General features: G+C 36.1%; 1 protein-coding gene across 2 annotated transcripts in view; it reads right to left on the reverse strand.

Moving 5' to 3' along the window:
* The window catches only part of ntn1a (netrin 1a), a 77,770-nt gene that overhangs the window by 14,076 nt on the left and 36,861 nt on the right, over positions 1 to 26,833 (reverse strand). The window contains exons 2-3 of one of the 2 annotated variants that reach the window (XM_067372850.1): positions 15,338 to 15,526; positions 1,830 to 1,979 (exon numbers count right to left, since the gene is read on the reverse strand). In XM_067372850.1, the coding sequence (XP_067228951.1) occupies positions 1,830 to 1,979; positions 15,338 to 15,526 (339 nt within the window). The remainder of the gene's footprint in view (positions 1 to 1,829; positions 1,980 to 15,337; positions 15,527 to 26,833) is intronic. The other variant, XM_067372851.1, reaches the window with a different exon arrangement.

A 26,833-nucleotide genomic window follows, 5' to 3' on the forward strand; every position in this document is an offset into this window, starting at 1 on the left:
TCTTGTAAACATAGAAAAATAATGAATAATATATTAAAATTTAAGATCAATATAAGAACAACTATTAGCTTCTTTTCAGACATTTTTTTTAACCATTTAAACTAAATGTGATGTTACAGGTTTCATATTATGAATGAATTGAACAGGTTTACAAAACATTGGTTCACAGAATTTCACACAATTTGCTGAAGTGCTTCATCTGTATCCCTCTTTTGTTGTTATGAAAAACAGCAAGATGCTTGTCCAAGACTTGATTCTTTCGTTCCTCCTTCCATTGCCCTTTCATGAACGGAGGGAAGTTTACACTCAGTAAAGCCATGCATGAGGAAAGACCTTTTCATCGAAGTGATTGAATTCATAAAAGTGCTAAAAAAAGAACAGTATTTTGCTTTATCGGAACATAAATATACAAAAAGAAAAGGCAGTAACTGCCATGAGGACAAAACAAGAGGACGACTGAACAGCTCAAGCGTACTAAGAGAAATAAGAAGAAGTTGATAAAAGAGTGCGCGTGTGCTCTGTGGAGCTGGTGCACAAGCATGCAAAAAAGAGCTTTTTTTTTTTTTAAGGAAGAAAGAATCAAGTCTTCTGATTTAAAAAAAATAAAATAATCGATCTTCATCATCTGATGGGGTCCACAAATGTTTTTATGCTAATGCTGAAATACGTTTCTGTTGCGATTATGCATCATGGTGCTTTTGGCCAGTAAACAAGACTTAATAATAATATCGATCTGTAATGCTACTCATACAGGATGACATAGCAAATTTTAAAGTCATCCAAAACACAGTATTTTAATCAATAACGCTTTGGACAAAAAAAAAAAACACATACCATATTGAGTGGTATAAAGTATAGTTCAATAAAGAACTACCAGTACCAAGGAAAGTAAATTTGCTGTTGGCATTTTGGCACGACTATACGGGCACTGTTCAATGATATATACATTTTCTGTGGTGGAATTACTTCCTATATCAGCTGTAAACATCTTGGGGAATATGGGAACGAGTTTAATGCCAGATAAAATTACAGTACAAGCCTGCTACAAATATTTAAATCCTATTGATTTATGGTCTTCAGATTGAAAGGACATAATGGTATGTGTAGCCAAGACTTCCTTGTGTTAAACTGAGCTTGGCATGGATTGTGATACTGCTTAAATTTATATGGGCTATTAAAATAAAAACATTATTTCACAATTTTGAGAGAAACCAACTATTTTCAAATTAAATTACCAGAGTGTCTATCTTTCACACATTCATGTTTGTGACTTTCCCAAGAAAATCAAAGATATATGATTTCAGAAAGTTATAGGTTGAATTCATTCCACTAAACTCCCTGCCAAAGATTTCTCCTGAGCGATTCTTTTTTTCCCAATTGCTTTGTTTAATATCCAAGCGTTGTTTCGTCGTCAAAAGCACCAATTAAACAGTTTGAAATGCAAACACCAGTGATGGATAATATGTTTTCTTTATTCCTTCCCATGCAGTGAGGACTGTATTATACCTTGGTAATCTTTAAACAACGATTTTTTAGAATCTAAAAAAAAGTCAATATCACTCATTTGAGCCAAAACAGAATTTAAAGAATGGCATGTGATAATCCTGTGGAATGACTTTAACAAGACATGGTTCCAAATTATTTCCACTGTGAAATGCAGATTTTCTTGTTCCTCCATAAGAAATGGATCCTGCAGTCCTTTAGGAGAGTTTCATCTCAATTTTTCAATACATTCCATGGATAAGAACATGCATTGTGCATTATTGCTCATTGGGGATTGAAGTGTTAAAAAAAAAAAAAAAAATCTTGACATTGAGTGATCCACATACTTATGCAGGGGGCAATGGGTGATCGGCTCTGCTGGTAGCCTTTAGCACAACGGTTGCATGTGATACCCGTCACACCGTCTTTACAAGGGCATTGGCCTGTGGTTTGGTTACAGGTTTTGCCAGCGGCCCCCACAGGATGGCAATCACAGGCTGTGAGGAACAGAAGAAAAGAGATAAAAGAACACACGTGTGGGGAAACGCACATACAAACAGTACATACATACAAAAAGCACAGATAAACAATAAAAGTAGCTTTAAGGGCCCAAGCTTGGGGATATAGAGGGTGAAGATTGGTGAAGCAGTTGAAAAAGACACTGTGTGTGTGTGAAAGTGGTGATCAGTCTCTGGAGACAAGAGCATGCAAATTCAACACAAAACTTGGGTTTGATAGTCTTTTTTTTTTTTTTTTTTTTTTTTTAATTGAGAAGTGGCTTGAGAATGTCTTTTTTTTTTTTTTTTTTTTTCTCAATATGCGTTAAACTCAAACCATAAACACATAAAAACACGTCTCTCTGAACAACTGTATACAGTGCCGCTTAAATGTACCTGGACATTTTTGGACACTTGAGTCACCCTTAATAATATCATTGCACTATATTAAAAATATATCATTTTGAATCGCCTTTACATGTGATTCATCAGGAAGAAGACCCTCTGCTGAAACGGGATGACCTAGGAACAGCAGGCTGGGTTGTCAGACGTGACACTTGTCTTTATTGAGTTGCATCCCAGCAGCTTCTAGTCATTGTAAGACAGCTTGAAGTGCTTTGTCATTCCATGAACATTATCATGGATGATAATGTCATCCTGGTAATTTTCAATCCCTGACAAGCCAGTCAGGATGATGGTCATCATCTTCTGAAATGGCCCAGGCGCTGAAGCCAATCCATAAGGAACATGACAAAAACGTAACAGTCCATCGTGAATAATAAAGCCCGTAAGGTCACAACTGTCCTCGTGCAGCAGCACTTAGTCAGGTCGATGGTAGAGAAAGCAGTGGAATCTTTTAGAGCAAAGAGTAGTTCATCCATGTGTGGCAGTGGAAAAGAGTCCATGATCACTACTTTATTTGGCTGTCAGAGGTCAACGCACATTCTAACTTTTCTGCGTAACAACAAATGGTAACACCCAAGCAGAGGCGTCGATGCTGGAATTTGGGCTTTTGAATACGTCACAAGCCTGGCTTTAGGTTGTGACAGCACAACGTTATTGAAATAGCATGCATAAGTGATGTAGGTGTCAACCACCAAGAAGTAGTGTGTTTGTAATGCTGGGAGTACGTGTTGAATATTCCATGTACAGTACAGTAATATCTGGTGATTCAATTTCAAGGACCTTGCACATATTTGATTGCGCTGATTGGCACAGTTTAGCATAATTTCCAATCTTTTTACACTTCCTGCATTTTTCCGTTGCAGCCGGGCAGTTCGAAGCATTAGCTAAGTGTGCCTCCAATCCACAGCAAAAGCATGACTTCCTGTTCCCCACCTGAGCAGAATAGTAGTGAAGCAGTACAACTCTCTGTTTTTCGTGTGGCCAATCATCCATTGTAACATCAATAATTCGTAAATCATTTTCAAAGATCTGCAGCCCTTTGCTGAACACCATAGCAGGCTCACCAGGGCAAGGCAGGAAAAAACTTGGGAAAAAGGCACATTAGCTACAGCCATCTTCATGATGGCTCTCCTTTTTCCAAGGATAGTGGGGGGAAAAAACCTAATCCTCATTGCCAATTTGTGGTGTCTGCAGGAGTTATTAAGCAAAGAAACACACAAGACAGGAGTAACGATCTTTATCCAACTTGTTTACTCTTCGCTTCCATACTCACACATATTACATAATTACACAACAGTTCAGATTTCCTTTCCAAAATAGTAGTCCAGAAGATTTTTTAGTTCACACAGATTGCACAGAACTTTTTGGACACAATATATACTTTTTTATCATGTGAAACCCAACAAACTGGGCTATTTTGTTTGAAAAATCTCTGCTATATTTCTTTACAATAAATGGCACTTTGTTATATCATGAAAAAATATGTACACATTTTTAATTTTTTTTTTTTTTTTTTTTTTTTTTAAATGTCCAAACACATTTTGGGACTACTGTATGACAATAAATATTCAAATTGGCAAAAATATCTTATAAAAACATTCTCTTCAGATATGCTTCTACAACATGTGCTTTCTTTTCCTTCATTCTGAACATGAAAAATGAAACATGTGCTTATGCCAATAATGTCTGTCACATTTCCTTCCTCTTGGGAGGTCTTTCTCTAACATATGGCTCTGCGTCTCTCTCTACTTCTGAAACCACGTGAACTGATTGTATTGCCTTTGTGTCAAAACTCCTTTCAAGTTCATTTTCTTAAATTCCCACCATGGGTAGTTACATTAAAGTTATTCTGAAAAAATCCCAGTGCCGTTTACTCAATATTTCCCCCACCAGCGCTGTAGAGGTGATACTCTGACAAATGTTTTGCACATTAAATGAGTAAATTGGCTCATATATTTTATGAGTAATGAAGCACAGAGAGTTATGCTTAAACTTTATTTTTTTTTAAGCATTTATTAAGAGCAGTGAAGTAAAGTTCCAGTCCCAAGGCTGGAACTGCAGAGACAGTCACTCCCTGCATGTCTGTCTCTTGTCACTTGTCACTCTCTTGTCATCAAAGCCAAGTTTATGTCTTGTCCTTTGGAGCTGTCATTATGTAGAAAGTAGCCACACTTTGTCTCTCCTGACAAATGTGCTGTAAAACACCTTAAAGACCCAATAAACAGCTCAGCTGACTAATCCTTACTAAATGAAACAGCTTCACAGCCTGAAACGTGACACAAGTCATTTTCAGAATGTTTTTTTTTTTCCTTCTTTGTGGAAATGGATGACTTAAAATGGGACCTCTTAATTACCAGTTCTAGAGTAGAATCTTAAATGCACTAAATACTGAGATTTCTGCTGCAATATTGAGGGCCTTTACTCGTGGCTCATTGAACTTGTTGCCTCAGTTTTCAAGCAAACGTTTAATCAAATGTGTTATATATATATATATATATATATATATATAATATTGATTACCACGAAAATTTACCACTTCTTCCTCAATTTTTATATATAAAAAAAGTTTGCATTAAGGCACTTACAATGAATGGGGCCAATCTGTAAACATTAAAATACAGTTTCGGTAGTATAAACACAAGTTAACAATATGTATTCTAAATGGATTTTAATGGGACAAAAATGCTTGTTAAAGGGTTAGTTCACCCAAAAATTAAAAAAATCATTTATTACTCACTTTCATCCTTCATGTCGTTCTACACCCGTAAAACTAGTCCTTCATTCATCTTCAGAACACAAATTAAGATATTTTTTATGAAATCCGATGGCTTTGGATTTAATCAAAAATATCTTAATTTGGGTTCTGAAGATGAATGAAGGCCTTACGGGTATAGAACGACAGGGTGAATAATAAATTACATTATTTTCATTTTTGGGTGAACTAACTCTTTAACCATTTTTGATGCCATGATAATGCAATGCCATAAACCCTAAAACCCAAAAAGGACTGTAATAAATATGATTTAAACAGTTTTACAGCTCAAATAATACAAACATATAAACAAAAGTATTAATGTAAGTACTTTTATAAAATTATAAGCTTCACATTTCTGCTTTAAAACCTTCAAAAAATAGTCCCATTCACTTCCATCACATGTACCTCTTTTTGCTTTGTTTTAAAGATAAGGAGTGATGACCCAGAATTATTTTATGTTGTAATCAACATAATACGACAGATGTATTCGAGTGAGCTTAACTCAGAATATTCCTTTAAAAGCCCAGTGAAGAGGGAAATTATCAGTGAATAATGACAAATATTGTATTGTCATTGTATGGAAAAGGCCTGCATCTTTTTTTCTTTTTTGCTGTACAGAACAAAGAAGGTCATGCGGATTTGTCTGAGATCATAAATAGTCAAAAACGTCTGAGCTTGTGAAGTTATGTACATCTCTATCAGTTTAGACCAATGGTACTTCAGAAAGAAGGATTCAGAGAGAAGGAGAAAATGCCTGACAAATGTCTAAATCAGATAGTCTGAGCCGATCAGTAAATCAACGTAAAACACATGTGGTGCAGGTGTATGTCTCTCAAACATTTTGGCTTCTGCTGCCTGATAACAACCTGTCTGGAGAGTGTTTAAGTGGTTGTCCACTTAAAGTGAAGTGGTGGTGCTACACCAGATTCCTGGAGTAGATATGTGTCTACTTTTTCCTCTCCTCATCCACTCACTCTCAGTACTGCCATTTCCCTCATCTGGAAGTACCAAGCTAAGAGTTTATTGCTATTTAAGTCTGAATGAGATTTTTTTTTTTTTTTTTTTCCTGATTTCCTTTAAAGGTGCCATAGAACGTCTTTTTAAAAGATGTAATATAAGTCTAAGGTGTCCCCTGAATGTGTCTGTGAAGTTTCAGCTCAAAATACCCCAGAGATTTTTATTTTGGGGCATCGTTAAATATGAGCTGATTAAGGCTGCGGCCCCTTTAAATGCTCACGCTCCCCGCCCACGGAGCTCGCGCTTGCCTTTAACAGCATAAACAAAGTTCGCACAGCTAATATAACCCTCAAAATTGTTCTTTACAAAGTGTTCGTCATGCAGCATGTCTAATCGCGTAACTATGGTATTTATTTGGATGTTTACATTTGATTCTGAATGAGTTTGATAGTGCTCTGTGGCTAAAGCTAACATTACACACTGTTGGAGAGATTTATAAAGAATGAAGTTGTGTTTATGAATTATACAGACTGCAAGAGTTTAAAAAATGAAAATAACGTCTTGTCTCCGTAAATACAGTAATAAACGATGGTAACTTTAACATTTAACAGTACATTAGCAACATGTTAACGAAACATTTAGAAAGACAATTTACAAATATCACAAAAAATATCATGATATCATGGATCATGTCAGTTATTATTGCTCCATCTGCCATTTTTCGCTGTTGTCCTTGCTTGCTTACCTAGTCTGATGATTCAGCTGTGCACATCCAGACGTCCTGCCCTTGTCTAATGCTTGAACATGAGCTGGCATATGCAAATATTGGGGGCGTACACCCCGATTGTTACGTAACAGTCGGTGTTATGTTGATATTCGCCTGTTTTTCGGAGGTCTTTTAAACAAATAAGAATTATATAAGAAGGAGGAAACAATGGTGTTTGAGACTCACTGTATGTCGTTTCCATGTACTGAACTCTTGTTATTTAACTATGCCAAGATAAATTCAATGTTTTATTCTAGGGCACCTTTAAGTATCCACCCTCACGTAATTCCAAACCTGTGTGACTTGCTTTCTTCTGTGGGAAACAAAAGGTGAATTTTGGAAGAATATCCTGGTTACTCTACTTTTTCTTTTTTCCACTTTTCCAAACCTATTACATGGCTTCACAAAAAATGTAATGTTTGAAGCATTTTTGGAGCATCATATACATTTACTTTTGTACTTTCTGTATTCCACTGAAGAAAACAACTAAAGGCCAAAAACTGAGTGCTAGATAAAAGCATTTAATCCATTTGAAAGAGATCCGCACGCGGCAGCATTACTAGAGCAGATTGCACAATGTGAGAAGTTTAGATCCCTGCCAATAGTTTACCATAAAGCTGCTGTTTGAAGTCTGAGCTCCTCTCCTCCATTAAAAACATCATGTTGAGAGTCGATGGGGTAATTTGTGTGTTGTTGGAGTTGAGCCAGCTCAGCCCAGGCTCAGTATTGTAGTGATTACAATTTCTGCTGGCCCACAAAAAAATGTCTGAAGCTAATAAAAGGAAGAGAAAAATGAGAGCAGCTTCACTCTAAGCACCATTGAGTGTTTTTCTGATATGTTTTGAGTGTCTGTTGTTGCTTAAGTTCATGTTTAGAGTCTCTTTTTTTGCATTAGTATAATAATTTAATGAAATTATGGATGTCACTCCAAGAAAACAACTGCTTTTTGTCAACAATGTTTTTGCCAAACTTGTCATTTTTATGCACTACATTCTCATCTAATTGAAGCCAGCCACAAAGGAATTAGTTTTTTTTTTTTTTTTTTTTTTTTATCTAACGCAAAAAATGAGGTAATGTAAAACAATATTTTCAAATCCCCAACAGAAGAGGTTATTTGTGGTTAATAATAGCGATGTTTTGTGACAATGCAAGACACATGTCGAAATGGAAGGCGTAATAGTGTGACCGCAAACACCACACAGCTCTCACTGCAAACATAATCTCTACTAGCGTACTCAATACTAACTTTTCTTAGCTTTTCCCAGAACCCTAATGAGGATGGGGAGAAAATTAGCCTTTTATTTTGTCTATTTGTATATAAACCCATGGCAACCACACATTGACTAACGTCTTTCTGCCTGGGATCCCATCAGAGGCTGATGTCATTCTCTGTAGCTTGCTAGTTCTAAGAGTTAGTAATCCATATAAACTCAAACATTTTATATAATACTGAACCAAGATTCCAAGCTAACCAAAAATGGATGAACTATTAACAGCCCACCCAATGGGGTGACAATAGTCCAGCGTGGATGACAGTTTGCAGAGCACCACACACTTATATGATCTAAGTGTGGTTTACTGTATTAAAACAAAATGGCTCATTTAACAAATCAAATCTAGTTCAAAGTAGTCGCTCACTCCAGTGGGCAGGAGAAATGATGAAGCAAATATTTCCTAAGCAGAGTAAAGGAAACTTATGGAGCAAACAACTCAAAGAGAGGAACAAGATGCACCTTGCAAAGCTGCCTTCACTTTGTGTGTTTACAGTGTGGTTTATGAAGGATGAAGCCACAAATCAGAGGGCTGAAGTTTCATTAGAAGCGCTAACCTAACACAGACTCTCCACATTGTTCTTCATGAATTTTAAAGGGTATGTTAATGGAACAAGTGTATTGCGATATATCACTTCACAGAAAGTATGAAATAAATGTGACGTTTCCATTCAGTTTACCTAGGGTGATTCTACGCAACTGTTTGTGGGTTTAACAATGCGACCGTAACAATGTTGTTATTATTATCATGGTTACACTTAAAGAGAAGATATCCAGAAGAACTATGGCAACATCTCCAAGACGCTTGAAGAAACCTACCTCCAAAACTACAGTATGAAAAGTTTAGGCTGTAAAATGCTGTAAAGTGAGGATGCTTTCAAAAATATTGTATAAATATATATTATTTATCAATTAACTTCTATTAACTGAATCAAATCAATATTTGGTGTGACCAGCCTTTGCGTTTAAAACAGCTTTTGTCCTATGTACACTTGCACATGGTTTATCAGGTAGCTTTGCAGGTAGGTTTCGTTCAGCATCTTGGGGACGTTGCCACAGTTCTTCTGGATTTAGACTGTCTCAGATTTTTCTGTTTCTTCATGTAATCCCAGATGGACTCTGATGATGAAATCAGATCTCCGTGTGGAACATATATATAGATAAACATATATATATATATAGATATAGATATATATAGATATACATACAAAGAATTGTTGGTTTAACTTAAAAAAGTAAGTTACCTGGTTGCCTTAAAATGTTGAGTTCATTGAAATTAGAAATTTAAGTTAATACAATGAAGGCGATTGGTTTAATCAACAGAAACTCAAAATATTATGTTATCTGAACTACATTAATGATCTGTTGATTTGACAAAAGAAAAAATGTTATAACATCATGAATATCATTTTTTACAGTGTGTATTCATATACAATTATTTAAATTTGTTTCTTAATTTGTTTATATTTACTTAACCATACCCAAAAACTGTGTGACTCAAATATCTGTATTTGAAGATGCTGCAAGGTGTTCCAAAATGACAAATTGAATCTTTATTTTTTTTAATCTTTAATCTAAAGTCTACGGAAATTAGTTATGTAGGAGGCACTGAACACTAAGCCAGGAGCCTGAATTAAATTGAAGCTCAGTAAAAGAGCAGCACATACTGTAAGTGTTTTTCCTGAAGTAAATTGTTATAGTATACTTTTGTCACTATTTCACTACTTTGATTAAGAATGTAGTGACTTGTCAAAAGAAAAGCGAAAATACGAAGTGAACACATTAAATTAATGAGTGTGAAGAGAGTGAGGCGCTTTATATTACAACATACTTACACCTATTTTCATTAACTTGCAATACATCGCTTATTTAGCTTGTGAAAATGTTTTCTTTGGCGGGAAAGAAATATCATGCTTCATATCATTTGTCACCTTTCTGTAATTACCACACATGCTTTTTTTTGTACATCTGTTTTGATGTAACTTAATACAGCTGTATAACTTGGACAGTGTTTGATTGTAATTACATTAGGGGCTCTATTTTCAGGATTAAAACGAACAAAATGCCTTGTTTAAGTTACAGATTTTGTAAATCATGATGAAATGTGTTTTCAGAACTATTTAAAATGAGGCAACATTCGATTTGAGGTAGTCAGCTCAGATTAACAGGAGTTCTCATTCTCATTTGAAAAGTGCCAGCGTTTTCCCGTGTTCAAGACCTCAAGAGTGTGTAATGTAAGAGACCCAGAGGGAACTGACATAAGTATCCAAACAAGTAAAACATTGAAATACACAATGTAAGAAAAAAAAAGAAAAGTATTGAGCGTGTGCCTGTAGAGTGGTGCAGGGATGACCTCAGAACCCTGAAGACTAATTTGCCAGTGGTTCCCTCGAGATTTTCCTATGGGGTTTTATAATGTTTTTTTTCAACATAAATTTCACACAACTGAGACTGTCCTCCTCCAAAAAACAACCCTATAGGTCATTTTTTCAAGCACCTTATTACGACCTATATTTACATTTTAAAGTCATGTGCCCTCTAGCTGGCATAAAAATAATGACAGTGTCATGTTACGTTTGTCGTCATAAAATGACTTATGACCGTCGTTAACAATCAAAATGCATGTTCATTTAAATGCAATGTGTGGACTTTTTACACGGTCCCTTACCCGCCAATTGTCCTATTTCCATTTATCAAACCTAAACCTTGCATATTGTTGTATATTGCAGTGCTCTACCAATTGAGCTATGCAAAACCCGAAATATGACGCAGATAAAAGGGTACAGTGCATTAAAATGAAAGTGTCCTGTTGTCCATAGGGGCGCAACTTTAGTAAATGTTCCTATGGGTCGTATTTCAGGGAAGTGACAAATGACCTATATGGGCATATTGGTTGGAGGACATGTTGACACAACCATATCCAAAATATGAATTTTGAAGCTATTATTTTTATTTTAAAATGCATGTTCCTTATAGGTAAATAGATAAGAACGTTTCAGGTGTTAGGGGCCGTTCAAACAGAATGCGTCTTTGCGTCTAAAAATGCGAGAGTGGTTTTAAAAAAGAGAGTGGTTTTAAAAAAAGCGCAGCATAAATGCGAGAGTCTCTAGATGCGCCTTTGAGATGTGATGCAATAACGACAATAACGGAAATAATAAAAATAGGCAAACTGCAGAATTTACAGATACAAGTTTTGACATGGAAAAAAAGAAAATAAGATAATAATGAGCGCCTCCTCCGCCATGTTGCCATTATATAAAACAGTTGTCATGCCAACTCGCAACACTTGCCCCGCCTCCAAGTTCTTCTGATTGGTCCACTGTTTTGGAACTGACATTGATGAGCGGCGCTGCGTGTAAAAGTTGAAATTCATTTAACTTGACACGGCGTCTTAAAAACGCGGCGTAACGGTCATGCACGTCCGTCAAGCGCGTGTTTAGATAGAAAAACAATGGGAAATTGGAATAGAAAAACGCGTTCTGTGTGAACGGCCCACAAGTGTGTGCAGTTTACGTTGTAGAACAAAACGTTTAAGTATCGTCAAGTTGTGTATACCACAGAGCTTCATAAATTGAAAAACCCCATTGGAAAATCTCGAGGGAACCACTGGCGAATTAGTCTTCCGGGTTTTGACGTCGTCCCTGCACCACTTTATGTGATGCTGGTAGCAGTGCTGATAAATGTTCCTAGCTCAAATCAGCACAAAAGTCTGATGAGGCAGTTGAACCTGAAGATTAATGACCTGACCAGAAACAGAACAAATGTTGATGATTGCTGCGAAAGAACGAAAGCAATGAGAAATGCTTAGAGAGAGGTCAAAGCATGCAAACAGACTGCAAACATACAGGTGAACAAAGCACTGGGAACTTTCTCTTTTCAATTAAATCAATAAGTGCAGAAGAATTGCCATCTTCAGCAAATCTCCCTTACAATGAAGTATTTGCATTAGGAAAAGTTCTCATGGCTGTGGGTCACAATGATGCATTTTCAATCCAGAATTGTTTGTCCCCAATTTTTCATAGAGTACTACATCTTTCATAGTAGTACATAAATATTTTGCAACTATTATTAATAATTCTGTAACAATCTAAAGAGTACTGCAGCTATTTTTAGTGTGTTATTTTTTAAGAGTTTTCCTTGAACCATTAGTGAATTCCATTTGGTTTGTTGACCCTAATTCCAAGTGCCTGGGAAATCCTCCATGGCCTCTGTCTCAAATCTCAGGGAAACAGAAGAGTTCATTAACTTTCCAAGCAAAGCAGATCATTTTAATAAAACTTTGGAAAAAAGGATCAGGGTCATCAGAGACCTGCAGGATTATTCACCCTTGATTTTAATTACGGAATCCTTGCGCCAGAAATGAAATCATCTAATGCCAAACTTGACTGAACCACTTCGAATGAATCTGTGATGGAGTTTCAATCTCAAAACTTTAAAACAAGACTTTTTCAGACTCATCTTTTCCATTCGCACACTATTAGGAAAGTGTGTAAAAATTCTACAATTAAATGCATCATTTGACCACCCAACAATATCCCAACAGAGCAAACCTCACCAATGAGAGTAATGGGATGCTGAAAGAATCAAGTCTTGTCCACAGGAGAAAGGAAGTGAAAACAAAAAGAAGTTCTCTTCCCTCAATAAGACACATAGCATGGGGGTTAGCGAAACACACAGTCGGATGATGAATGTCTGTTTGCATTCCAAGTCGACAGGAGAATCAAACGAGAGCCCAGAGAGGGGTAAATGTCAGTCTGGAGTATGGTAGAATGGATATGTTGGTTAGGTTATGCATTTTTGTAATGTCTTTCCATGCAGAGAATATCATTATATGCTCATTAATCTTTTTCATATTCATCAGGTGTAATGTGAATCTGAGAACTAAAAACATCACACATTCACATAAATTTTTTTTTTCTTTTTTTTTTTTCATGAAAACTGTGCCTAAATCAGATGAATTTCTTCTTAATCTGAAAATTTTAAGGTGTTTTTTCTTTCATAATCGGAAATATGCTGTTATAATTTTAAATATGCTGTCATGATTTTACAAATACTAATATATAAAATACTCCACAAAAAATGCTTAAATTTACAAAATGCTTAAATTTCAAAATATAATTCTAAACAAATATAAATATAATATGCCAAAAAAATGCCACTTTTATGTTTAAAATAAAAATAAATAAATAAAACTTCTTTACATCCTCAACTGCCTGCATAAAACAGATGTGCCACAAAAAAAAAATAATTTAGTTATATTTACAAAATTCAAAACTACAAAATTTGCCACAAAAAAAAATGATTAAATATGACCCTGGACCACAAAACCAGTCATAAGGGTCTTTTTTTTTTTTTTTTTTTTTAAATTGAGATTTATACATGGTCTGAATAAATTAGCTTTCCATTGATGTATAGTTTTTTAGGATAGGGCAATATTTGGCCGAGATACAACTATTTGAAAATCTGGAATCTGAGGGTGCAAAAAAAAAACCTTTAAAGCTGTCCAAATTAAGTCCTTAGCAACGCACATCTACTCACAAAAATAAATGTTTGATATTTTTATGGTAGGAAATTTATAAAATATCCTTATGGAACATGATCTTTACTTAAAGCTGCAGTCCGTAACTTACGTAATTTTTGGATTTTTTGAGCAAGTACATAATCAGCCAGTGTATCTCCTTACCTTAGCCTGATTCACAATGGTAAGCCTGTAATAATGTTTTATAATAAATCGATACTGGTGGATTTCTGCAGGAAATTCAGTATCCACACCGGTATGGTGACTGACAGCAAACATTAGATTCATCAGCACTGAGGAGTCGTGCCGAAGTGCAATGCACGTAAAGATAATAATTCCGCATATAACTGCAATTACAGGTTTCAAACAGAGATGGCGACTAAGAGGCAAGCCATCTTTAATATCTTTAATGATTTTTGGCATAAAAGAAAAATCGATAATTTTGACCGATACAGTGTATTGTTGCCTATTGCTACAAATATACCCATCAGAGTTATGACTAGTTTTGTGGTCCTGGGTCAGGAATGTCATGTATAAAATGTAAATGTTAAAAAAAAAATGCCACAAAAATAAAATGTATTAAAAGTTAAAAATGTAAAAATACAAACTAAAAAAAAAAAAAAAACATTTCTAGCTCTATCAGTTTAAAGCTAAATAAAACAACCACAATTGCCTCTATGTGACAGCAAGAATAAGGCTAATTGCTTTGTTGTGTGGATGTTGTAAATGAAGACTCATGCATGCTGACGGTATTGCGGGAAAACAAACACCGTCTGTTCAGCTTTCAAGTATAACATTCTCACAAGATGCAAAAACATTCCCCACCGTCTTGATTGTCAGATTGATGGATGCTTTTATTTATTTACCTATTTATCTGTTTGGGAAAACAGAGTCTTTAACTTTCAGCACATTTTACCCAGGGCTAAAGCTGGAAGTAAATGATCCTAAGCCGTCACGGACAGCAGCAGAATGGACCTTGTTATGAGGAGATGCCAGTGTGTGTGACGGGGGGCTTGTTTGCACAAAGCTTTTGCTCCTGTCATCTTGCCCCACGGCAAAGTTAGGCAAGAATACGCTGCCTTTTTTCTCTCTCTTCTTCTGGACAGCTCCTAGGTAAGCGTACTGTGCTGTCGCCAGCCAGATACACACCTGTGGAAAGTTGCCTGCTTATTCCCTCCCCTCCTGTGTTTCTTCTCTTCTTGTCCATCCTCCCCCTAACCTCAGTTCCTCTCACTCATCTGACCTGTAACAAGGATCAGTTCGCACCTCTGCTCTGTTTGTTTGGCTTGTCCTGTCAAACCATCCCCCAAATGAATCCCAATAACTCTGTCAAAAAGATGTAACCTTCCTCTTCCACCCCTCCCCCACCCACATCCCTGTCCTTGGGCTGCATGCTGACAGAGTCTCATGGGGGTGGAGGAACACAGGAATGTGAGAATTCTTCCTTCGGACCTGCTGACTCCCTCATTTGAGGGGTAATACATTAAGAACAGTCACTGGCTCATCTAATTGGTTCCTTTCTGGTATTATGTGAATTTCTTTGTGTAGAACATCACTTAGCATTAGCGTTAGCATTTTCTGCTTTCCTTAGGAAGCGTCAAGTGATAAGTTGCAGACTTTGGGCCCTTAAGATCAAACCCAGTCGCCCTTTGTGCCCATGGTGTGTAGATTCAATACCCTTCATACCTTTGCAGGCCTTTCTGTGAGAGATGGGCTTAGACATGTCTCTGTAGTAGCCCTCTTTGCAGTAGTGGCAGTGGCGACCTGCCGTATTGTGCCGGCAGTTTAGGCAGACTCCTCCGCTTTTCCTCCCGGAGAGTTTGTACAGCTCCATGTTGAAACGACAGCGCCTTGCATGGAGGTTACAATTGCAGGCTGTCGAGAAAAGAAGAAGTTTAAAGTTTAAAAAGCATATCCTCTATGATATCACATCCAAGTACAATCAAATCAAAAAATCCAAATACAGATAGTCACAAAAATGCTCCTTTCTTTTTTTTTCTATTCGCTATGAGTGCAAATTTAAGATTTTAAGACTTATTCAACACACCATAAGGCCCCGTGTCCACCAAAGCATTTTTAGCTAGCTGATTTGAGCTAGCACCATTTTTTTTTTCAGTTGAGATGCTTGGTTGCTATGATACGGAATATCTGCAGCATTCTTACTTGTAACTGATTTCGCAGATCATTTGTTTCAGAATAAAAATGTTGACAAAATGTAGAGTACTTGCTATGTATGTTCGGAGACCAGCAATATTCATTTCTCATCCATTTAGTTCTGTTCTCTGCTTGTTGATGACGTTGTACAGCAAGACTGTTGTGACAGTTGTTGATTGGTGTTGTATTTGTCCCGCCCCTCCTCCACTCTGATTGGACAGCTGGCTAAAAAGCGACAGTAATGAGCACAGTGTTTTACACAAATTTGAACATTCTTCAACTCTAGGCGAACTGTAAAAAACGGAGAGCTCTCAGTGCTTGAGAGTGAAAAAGACGCTCAGCCCCTCGTTACGCTCCTGCCGTTTAAAAAACGTGGCTCTCCCATTGAAAACAATTTGAAAAGTATGCTAGCCGCTGGAAAAAATGCTTTGGTGGGCACACAGCCTAATGCTTGAAAAAAAAAATTAAAACATTCTTACGGCCCTATCATACACCCGGCGCAATGCGACGGCAGGCGTGACACAAGTGTTTTTTTGCTAGTTTCAGCCCGATACATTTAGCATTTTCACGTCCAGCGCCACATTGTTTATATAGCAAACATGCCATGTATTAAAAAATAAAAGGATGTCCTCTCTGGAGAAACGTTCAGTCTTTCCGCTTGCAAATTCCGCCGTGTAAATAGCGAATCCGCCATGATGCAAGTACAACTGGCTTTTAAAGGGAATGGGAGATAAGACTCGGATAGGTTTATTGCATATTATACGCCAAAAACACACCTATGACTCATTAAGAGACTAGGTACAACCCTTTTGGACCATGCTCCTGGCACACCATCCATTTTTTTCCGTTGTTAAACTAGCAAAAGAGGATTTGGACACACCCTAAGTGCACCTGCGACATGCGCTTCAGACCATGCACTTGGATCGTTAAAACAGGATCCTTAATGTCTTTATTGTCACTTTTGTTGATTTTGTAGATTTGCTAGATTTAATTTCATTGCATCACATGAAGCACATCTTCAGGTTAACATTATTTTCAATGTAAGCTATATTCCAAGAGATTTAGACACACAAAGCAATATGAAACTTTAAAAAACACATAAGCATTGAAAATTATTTGAAATATTTGCTATTTTTCAGAGTTCTGTTGAGTACCACCTGTAGCCACTCCACATGCTTAAAAGTCATTAGATCAAAATAATGGAAAAAAGTCAAAATAAGGAATGAGCTAAAATGTTCTATTCATTATGTAGTAGAAATACAAGAAGTTTGACAGCTATGTTGTCACCAACTGCAGCAAATTAAGTGCCAGGGAATTAACTTCTGGTAATGAGGTCAGTTTCTGAGCTTTCTCTCTGACCAGGCCTGCTCTTTCCCAATGATGCCAAGCAATATCAGACAAGGCTTCCAATTACCATTCAATTCCCAATCCTCACCATGCACAGGAAGCTGTGCTCCTGCTTGTTTACTAATGAATAAAGTTGCTGCCACCAAGTTTAATTACTGTCTGATGTTTATTCATGACTGATTTGTGTGCAGACATGTTCTCTTTCATTAAGCCTGGGTGAGACATTGGTGTGGCTCCTCCTCATGTATTATTCAACAATAAATCCCAACCCTCCTACCAAAATGCTTTGGGCTGATCAAGTGCAGACAACTGTTGGCAAGGCATAGCTGATGCACATTCTCCGAGCAACTTCAACAGGGTGTTTATTTGGTCTGATGCTAGGAAACTTCAAGACAAAATAAGCATTTTGATGAGAGGGCATAACAACTGACAAAAGCAAATGCAGTAACTACACCAACACTAGAATGGGGGGGGGGGGAGATGTCTTTAAAGCTTTTTTTTAAAAGTGATTTTATAGCCTATCATTTTTCACAATTTGTTTTCTATGATTATAGTTGAGTACGCTGAATACTTTGTGATGCCAGGGACCCCCCTTCCTAAAATAAAGGCAGTTTTATATTTTCCATGTATAAAAGCCAACCTTACAATTATTAGAGTATTATCTGGGAAATATTTACTTTGTATTGATAGTGAAAACTTTCTACACACTATTTTGATTAGTTTTTAATAGAGCACTTTATTTTAAATTGCTGTTCTACGTCTGGGTACTTTGTATTTATAATAAGGTACTAACTCTAAACCTTATCTTAACCCATATTAAGTTCATGTTGTTATATTACTTTATTATATTACCTTATATTACTTTGTGTAAGTACACTGTAAATGCATGTACTGTAAAATAAAGTGCAATTGTAACATTTTTCAGTTAGATTTTGTACTATATGTATTAAATATATCTGTATTGTATTTTCATAATAGATATTGTTCCAAATAGAGATACATACAAAATATTCATGCAATCTATATGCACATTTGTTTTTATTACAAGAAATTCAAGCTATTAACAGAATAAAATAATAACAATCTTATCATTTTTGGTCTTCAGACAAAGTGAAAACAGTAATAATGTAAAATATTGAGTTGGGTCATAACTTGAATTTGACAATATGTGTAAGGGCATTATATTTCCTTTCTTAAAAACAAGTTTTGATTTAAGGAACAATCAGACTTTCATTCCAATTTTGATGCTAAGTATGTTTTCTGTTCACTTGAGTACAATATTATGTATTTAGTAAAGACTGACTTAACATTTTTTTGGAAAAAAACTCCACTCAATGTCTCCTAAAAAATACTCTTGGCTCATCTCCACAGATTTTCCACTTGCTGCCAAAAACATTAATACTTGGAATAGGTTTTTCGAGATGCCTGCAGGACATAAAGAATGATAATTTGGCCTGTCCTAGAAGTGTCTCCTCTTCAAACTTACTCCATGCACGGCTTGTTTGCTTTCAAACAGGCATACTGTTGGTATTAATTCTGCCTGCTTGTTTGGATCCCAGTGGAAACCGATCCTTCCTACCCTCCAGCTATGGATTATTCACTTTTGCTAACAAGGCAAATGCAATCCACTATGCAGCCTCTGGCTTCTTTAAATTTCTACAGACTTGCTGATCTTATTGATAAACAGAAGTTTTTTTTTGTTTGGTTTTTTTTTCTGAAAATTAAAATTGTACCACATTTTATTACTTTTTGAAAGCACAAAAATTCCTTATATTGCTATTGGAGAGACATAAAACTGAGAAAACTAATCACAACAGTATGTTTTACCAAAGTAATGAGAAAAATCTGTTATTACAATGACATCACCCCAAAACCTTTCAGTTGTATTCTTTCGTCCTTCATAACATGATTTAAAACAATCTGTGGTAAAAGAAGTGATGTTTTATATGGATTGGGCAGCATGCGCTGTCTTAGATCGTAATTTGTTGCAGTTGCTACAGTCAAAGAGTCAATGCATCCTGCTAAAAGTTTGAATTAAGCAAAATTTTGATTTAATTTATGATTTACTGATAGTTTTAGACATTATCAATTTAATTTGGTTATTATTTTAATTTTTATGAGCATGACAGCTGGAAAACACTGTTGTTGCATCACCGCATCATGCACCTAAAAGAGCTGAAAGGAAATTGCACTGTCAACATGCATGTGAAGCTATTGGTAGTATTTGGCTCACGCTGTTTCCTCTTGCCCTCAGTGATGAAAAAACAACCTCAACTCACATAGGGCGCCTGTGGAAAGCTGTTTCAGTACTCTACCTCATCTGGTTTCCTCATTATAGATATAGTGATTGTTGTGATACGACCCTGTCCATATGAAAACACAAAGCATACGCTCTGCTCGCACCTGCTCTTTTAAAGGCATACAGGATTCAGGGTGGCTGCCTCTCAATGCGAGCAAATACAAAAGCTGTACATTATGTCGTCCCCCACAATCAACTCACTGTCAGATCACATTTTGCTCCCCTTCTTCTGCTTCAGATTTGCTCATTTTGCCCTTCTTTCATTCATTCTGCCCTCTGACACCCACTCTCACACCTTGTTCGGCCTGCATACATCCACGTATCTTTGAAGTGCTTTCAGACTCACTAATCTAGTTGTGTCATCTGCCTTGAAAGCATGATCATAATTAAATGTTTCCCTGTGTGACAGAAGAAGATTACAGAAACATTTGGAGGTGGGAGGAAAAGCTCATCCCTATGGTGGTACTTCCTAACCACAGAATGGAAAACCATTTGTCTTAACAGAATCAAAGATTACCTAGACTTCCAACCAGTCTGGTGAAGCAAAATACTCACAGTGAATGAAAACCCTCATCAGTGAAGCCGACAAAACAAGCTATTCTCACTTGTAGCTACACATCCACTTAGCCGATAAACCCCGGGCAGAGATAAGGGTGTGAGATGACACTTCTGATTGACTGGGTTAAGGAGAAAGCCAAACCAGATGCGTTTTGTCTCTTTCCCCTCTTTAGTTTGGCTTAGTTCTCGGAGAGGTTGATAAACACGTACAGCCGTAAGGAAAGAGTGTAAGGTGATAGCTTTCGAGCGCAGCTAATTGGTGTTGTTACTGCGTTAAGAATGTTCTTAGAAGAGAGTATTAGAATCTTGATTTTGCTTTGCTTGATGTTATTTGCTAGTGGTTTTTTTTTTATTATTATTTGTAGCCACGGAACAAATATATGGAAACAGGTGGAAAAAGTTGTTAACAAATATCATATGTATATATACAGCTATGGAAAAAATTAAGAGAGTGGAGTGGTCTCTTAATTTTTTCCATAGCTGTATATATATATATATATATATATATATATATATATATATATATATATATATATATATATATATATATATATATATATATATATAAATGAGATTTTGTAACGTATTTATAGCACTTGCCCCACCCCTAGACCTACACAGGTCATCTGACATTTCGTACAGTTGACTGATGACGAATATAATGCAGGGCAACATCTAACTGGGTGATATAGCCTAGACAATGCAGTTAGAATGTCCATAAAAATATAGGTCACCGTGATTTTGCCAAGTAGACAACAAAGATGTTGATCCAGGAACAACATTCCAATCAACCAATCAGATTTGATGGACAAGTTTACCGTTTTTCAAGTTTAGGCTTGCAACCAGGGTTAGGTGCTTCTACATCAGTGTTATTCATCTTTCCCCTCTGATTTTAAAGGGTTAGTTCACCCAAAAATGAAAATTATGTCATTAATGACTCACCCTCATGTTGTTCCAAACCCGTAAGACCTCCGTTCATCTTCGGAACACAGTTTAAGATATTTTAGATTTAGTCCGTGAGCTTGGACGAGAATAAAATGCTGAATAAAGTCGTAGTTTTTGTTATTTTTGGACCAAAATGTCGCGGATGTTGCCAAAAACAACCATGGCAATGTAAAAGTGCATTACCATTGCCAAAAGATGAAAGGAATCAATGGAATCAGTTCAGTGGAAAGGATTCTGGAAGAGAAGACAATGCTGAATAAAGTTTTTGTTATTTTTGGACCAAAATGTATTTTCGATGACTACAAATTCTAACTAACCCACTGATGTCACATGGACTACTTTGATGATGTTTTTATTACCTTTCTGGACATGGACAGTGTACCGTACATACATTTTCAATGGAGGGACAGAAAGCTCTCGGACTAAATCTAAAATATCTTAAACTGTGTTCCGAAGATGAACGGAGGTCTTACGGGTTTGGAACGACATGAGGGTGAGTCATTAATGACATCATTTTCATTTTTGGGTGAACTAACCCTTTAAGGATAAGTTATGGGTAGGATTAGGTTTAGGGGTAGGAATAGGGTTAAGACAAAATTTTCAGACTTGAATGTTGTTCCAGGATCTACAAAAATATGTTGATCCAGGAACATGTCTTACTTGGCAAAATCACGGTAACCAAAAATATGAAAGACGATCGATTTGAACCCTTTGAAGCATACAACAACAGCGATGACAAGATCAGAATGCTCACTGCCAAATTTCCAATGTGGTTTCGCGCTTTGATGGTTCGGTTGGTGCCCACAGCCGAACTGTCCATAGCCGAGTGCGCACAAGTAATATCTGAGCCAGAGTAGAGGCATGGCACCATATTTGAAAAAGTTTTATGGAGAGATTTGTGCTGCACATTACATTCATGCACTCTCTCGTTAATGTATTACATTAATGCACACTTGACATGCGTTGTTAAAAAATGACATAGTAACTGCCTCATGTGAACTATAAAAATGAAAAGAATGTCGCTTCTGAAAGCTGCAATTGTTTTTTATTGGATAAAATGAATGGAGAATATCTCATGTTTTTCGGTGGGTGCTTTAGCGCCTATAGTTCATGATAGGCTATAGTTAACAAGTTTGTGAATATTTTGAATAAAAAAGGAAAAACAAAATAAAAGTGATATATCTGTCATCCAGCGCTATTGTGCCTGCATGACATGTCGGCCCCACATTAATAATAAATGTGCACATATTGTGAAAACCAAGAAAATTATTCATAAAACATCAGTTTACCATATTTTTACTTTCAAATTCATATTTCCATATTGATAAAAAAAAAATAAAAAATCAAGATGTAGTTCATCCCAAAATTAAAATTCAGTCATCATTTACTCAAACTCATGGTCCAAAAGTTTGTAACAAATTCTATGTTGAATCAAATAAAATATTTCTTTCTGAACCTACTTTTTTTAATGTCTACTTTATGTTTTACACAGTAATGACTTCAAATTATCTTTTGGGGATAATTTATCAGCCAAATTTGATGCACGATACATTTGTGATTAATTAGATTAATTAATCGCCACATCAATCAGATTAAACATTTTAATCACTTCCCAGCCCTATATATGTATGTATTATAATATAAAATATAGTTCTGCCATGTTTTTTCCTTTTTTAAAATTGTATTACTTTCCTCTATTTTGCTTGTTTCATGTCTCTTATAGCATTCCGTGGTCTTTGTCTTCTCGCGTAATCACATTATTTCAACTCCAATCAAACCAATACTTATTTACATATACATACATATATGAACTGTAAGACTCTTCGTCAGGGTTTATTTGGCAACAGTGACTGCCTAACTGTACATATTACAATTGAAAGAGCCAGCAGACTCCTCTGCTAGTGACCACTCATTTCCTTCCACTACAAACATGATGATTTCCAAAAAAACAGAGGTTTTCCTCACTCATTTAGTGTTTGAATTAGCTGTCATAGATTAATGTTTTTTTCCATGCATTTTTTTTTTTTTTTCAGATGCATTTTGTTGAAGTTTGTGAAAAAAGAGCAGCATATCACCCCATTTATTTGGTATGAGTGTTTTTAGGATGAAATTTGTGTTAACTGACCTTCAACAAACTTTATGTGTTAAACTAACTCACACACTTTATCAGAAGTATTTTGGGCAATCTTCTCTTCCCTTCCTAAGAAAGACTGAACATAGTAAGTAAGGGAGATTAATGCTTGCTCTCTTACACTCTTTGTAAGAGCGTGCTGTATAAACAGTGTCAAAGTAGAGGCAATTGGTAATTCTCCTCAGTTATCAGGGATATTAGTCCAGCACTCAACACTATAGCCTTTTTTCCACTGAGCCTGTCAGGCAGAGGTAAGATAAAAAGACGTCACCCCTTACACATAATTCAGAGATTACAGCTGTTGATTCAACTATTTGAGTGAAAGGTGTAGAAAGTATTAGATTTTACTCATTTTCACCTCATAATGTAATAAATTTGATGTTAAAACTGATGTAAATGTAAGCATAGGTGTAAGAAAAGAGAAACTAAAAAGCCAGAATTTTTTTTTTTTATCAATGAAACATCACGCTTGGTGAAGCGTTACCAAAATGGATGTGCACTACATCAAATGGGGGTAAAAACAAACCCGCATTCCGTGACTTAGAGCTAAAGAATCCACTCACAGCTCATACATCCTTCAGAAGAGAAACATCTCAGGTATGTGAAGTCTGTCTGCTCCGACACCATCTCAGGTGTGAGGCTTGACCTTCAGTGTCAAAAATCACCAGTCATATGTCATGAACTTCAGGGCGTGAGATCTTTTCTGTACTAGGGGTCGGTACCACCAGCCCGAACTAGACTCAATACCAACACCTAACACCGGCCCATCAGAGAAGGAGTTATGCCGAGGGGTGCTATCCTTGCTGGACTTTTAAACAAACATGGAAGAGGACCCATCCCTACCTAGTTTAGTTTTAATCTGTGTGTGCCCTTTTAAGTAATGTGATTAGCCCCTGAGCCCCATAAGACTTAATGAGAAAATATTGGATATCACCACATCAGCCCTGTTTTGGTTTGGTTGTCTTTCAGAGAAGTTAAACACGGGGAGTGTGCTTGGGTGGTTGTATGACATGGTGTGTGTGTGTGTGTGTGTGTGTGTGTGTGTGTGTGTGTGTGTGTGTGTGTGTGTGTGTGTGTGTGTGTGTGTGTGTGTGTGTGTGTGTGTGTGTGTGTGTGTGTGTGTGTGTGTGTGTGTGTGTGTGTGTGTGTGTGTGTGTGTGTGTGTGTTTAAGTGGAATGTAAGAGTGCATGTGTGCGCCTGCACATGCGTTTTTTGGATGTTGCGTCATTTAAGGCTTTTGCCTGGGCCTTAAATCAATACTAGCCAAAAAAGTTTCCCCACAGAATGTATGCATTTTCTTCATCGCTGAGACAATGATGAACGTTAGCATGGTGGTTCTGTGGTCAGCCAAAGATATTCAGTGGTTTGGTTGCAGAGACTGAGAGTAATAAAGTCAATAAAGTAGAAGCTTGTAAACTTCATGCCATATATTTCTTCTGACAGTCTGTCAAACTTATGTTGTTCCAAACCTGTATTACTTTATTTTTGAAAATGAAACAAAAAAGGAGACATTTTGAAGAACCTACTGATCACTTCTTTTCATGCCATTACAATGAATTATACTGCAAAAGGGAAAAAAATGGGGACTGCAAAAAATTACTTTTTTTTTTTACTTGTTTTTTCACACGTTCCAAACCACTGATTCAAAACAAAAGATTTGTAAAGCTTTGAAGCTTCATGAAGCAGTGTTTTGAAATCGCCCATCACTAGATGTTGTTGAATAAAGTCGTTATTTAATTTTTTTGCAGCACAAAATGTATTCTTGTTGCTTCATATCATTAAGGTTGAACCACTGTAGTCACATGAACTGTTTTAAATATGTCTTTAGTAGCTTTCTGGACATCTGAAAGTCTTCATTATCTTGCAGTCAATGGAGGCCTCACTGAGCCATCGGATTTTATCAAAAATATATTAATTTGTGTTCCGAAGATGAACGAAGGTCTTACGGGTGTGGAACGACATGAGGGTGAGTAATTAATGACTGAAATGAAATGAAATTTTCATTTTTGGGTGAGCTAACCCTTTAAAAATAAGTAACCTTTTAGATATTTAGGGGTATATATTTAGGGGTTAAGATTAAAATATTAAGATTTCAAGCATTTCAAAAAAGATACAAAAGCATTTACCTTATTGGTTATATTCCATTTATAATAATTATAATTGAAATTTAATGAATTCTTCACTGAAAATCTTGATACCAGTCCTTTTCAGTTTCTCACCACAAGCTATCATATGATTTCATTTGATACTATATGATGAGACTTGGAATATAGTTGTTATACAAGTTTGTATCGAAGACTTTGAAATTTTCTCCTTTTGTGTTTTATCGAATGTAGAAAGTCTATATAGAAAAGTATAGGTTTGGGAATGTGATAGTGGCTAAATGGTGACACATTTTAAATTTTTGTGAGAACTATTCCTTAAAGCAATTGCAGTGACCAAATTCATTGTTCCACAGGTTTATAAAGTTCCTGTCTTTGGAGGCTCTCTGGCTGACTGCCATATGAAAGTGATGTTGACATACTGCTTGCTGATGGTTAAGCGCTTTGTTTGTGTCGGTTTCATTTACTGCTCTCATATTGAAAATATAAAGACCACACTGGAGCCAATTATCTGATTCACACTCTCTAGAATTCTCGTTTATAGGGAAATTATCACTTCACTCACATTGCTGTTTTTCTCAAAACAATTAATGTTTTACTTTTACAGTCTAATAATACTGGAAAACATTTTTTATTATCATTATCATTATTATTATATTTGATGAACACAACAATGAAAGATATACTGTGCTGTTTGTGCTCAAATGGAATTTCCTGTCAAACAAAAACATTCTTTCTTTTTCAGATTTCATACCACAGATTGCTGCATACTACTCTTATTGATGAGTATTGAGTATATGAGTATGAGTATTGTTTAAAATGCTACTTTTCAAAGGGGGTGTACTCATTTACGCTGAGCACTGTATCTGTTAATGCATACAGTGCCTTCATAGAACAAAGTATGGAGAAAGTCTCATAAAACATAAATATATATACATAAAATATACATAAAAAACTGCTCTAATATGCTTCAAATATATAGAGGAAATTAGTTATTTAATTTATCTAATATCTAAATTAAATTATATTGGCAGAAATAACAAGTCATAATGTAAAATTATGAAATCATATTACACAATAGTTAACATGTGCAAAAATATATATGTTTCCAAAATACATCAAGTTGAATTAAAGGCAATATTGGATTTTTCCCAAGACATTTTGTCAGTCACACTGTCATTTTGTTGACAAGAAACATACCTGTCTGAGATTATTTATTATTTATGTAGACAGCTGTCTGCACCTTTGTGAAGGAAAATGTAAACATAAAAAAATTCCCCTTAAAAATATAAACAGCTATTAGCCAAATCATGACTCAAATCTGGAATGCTTTTAATGAGTCCTGAAAAAAAAAGAAAAAAAAAATGAAAACCTTTACAAATCACATGTTTAGAGAGTGAGGTACCACCTCTCTCCTCCAATCCCAGAGTGAACGAGTGTTAGATTTCCAAACTATCACCTTGGCCTGAAATAAACAAATAAAAGATTAGAGGAGTTGAGGCAGCCAGGAAAAGAACATATTACCGTCTGAGTCTTTGATCAGACGAACTGGTGTGGACACACTGGAGAATAACAGCGGGGGGGATCACGTCCCACACGTCAACAGTATACTTCTAACAGGACACACATTTCAGGCAGTGCCTCT

This window comes from Chanodichthys erythropterus, chromosome 21 (assembly GCF_024489055.1).
Source record: "Chanodichthys erythropterus isolate Z2021 chromosome 21, ASM2448905v1, whole genome shotgun sequence".
NCBI lineage: Eukaryota > Metazoa > Chordata > Actinopteri > Cypriniformes > Xenocyprididae > Chanodichthys > Chanodichthys erythropterus.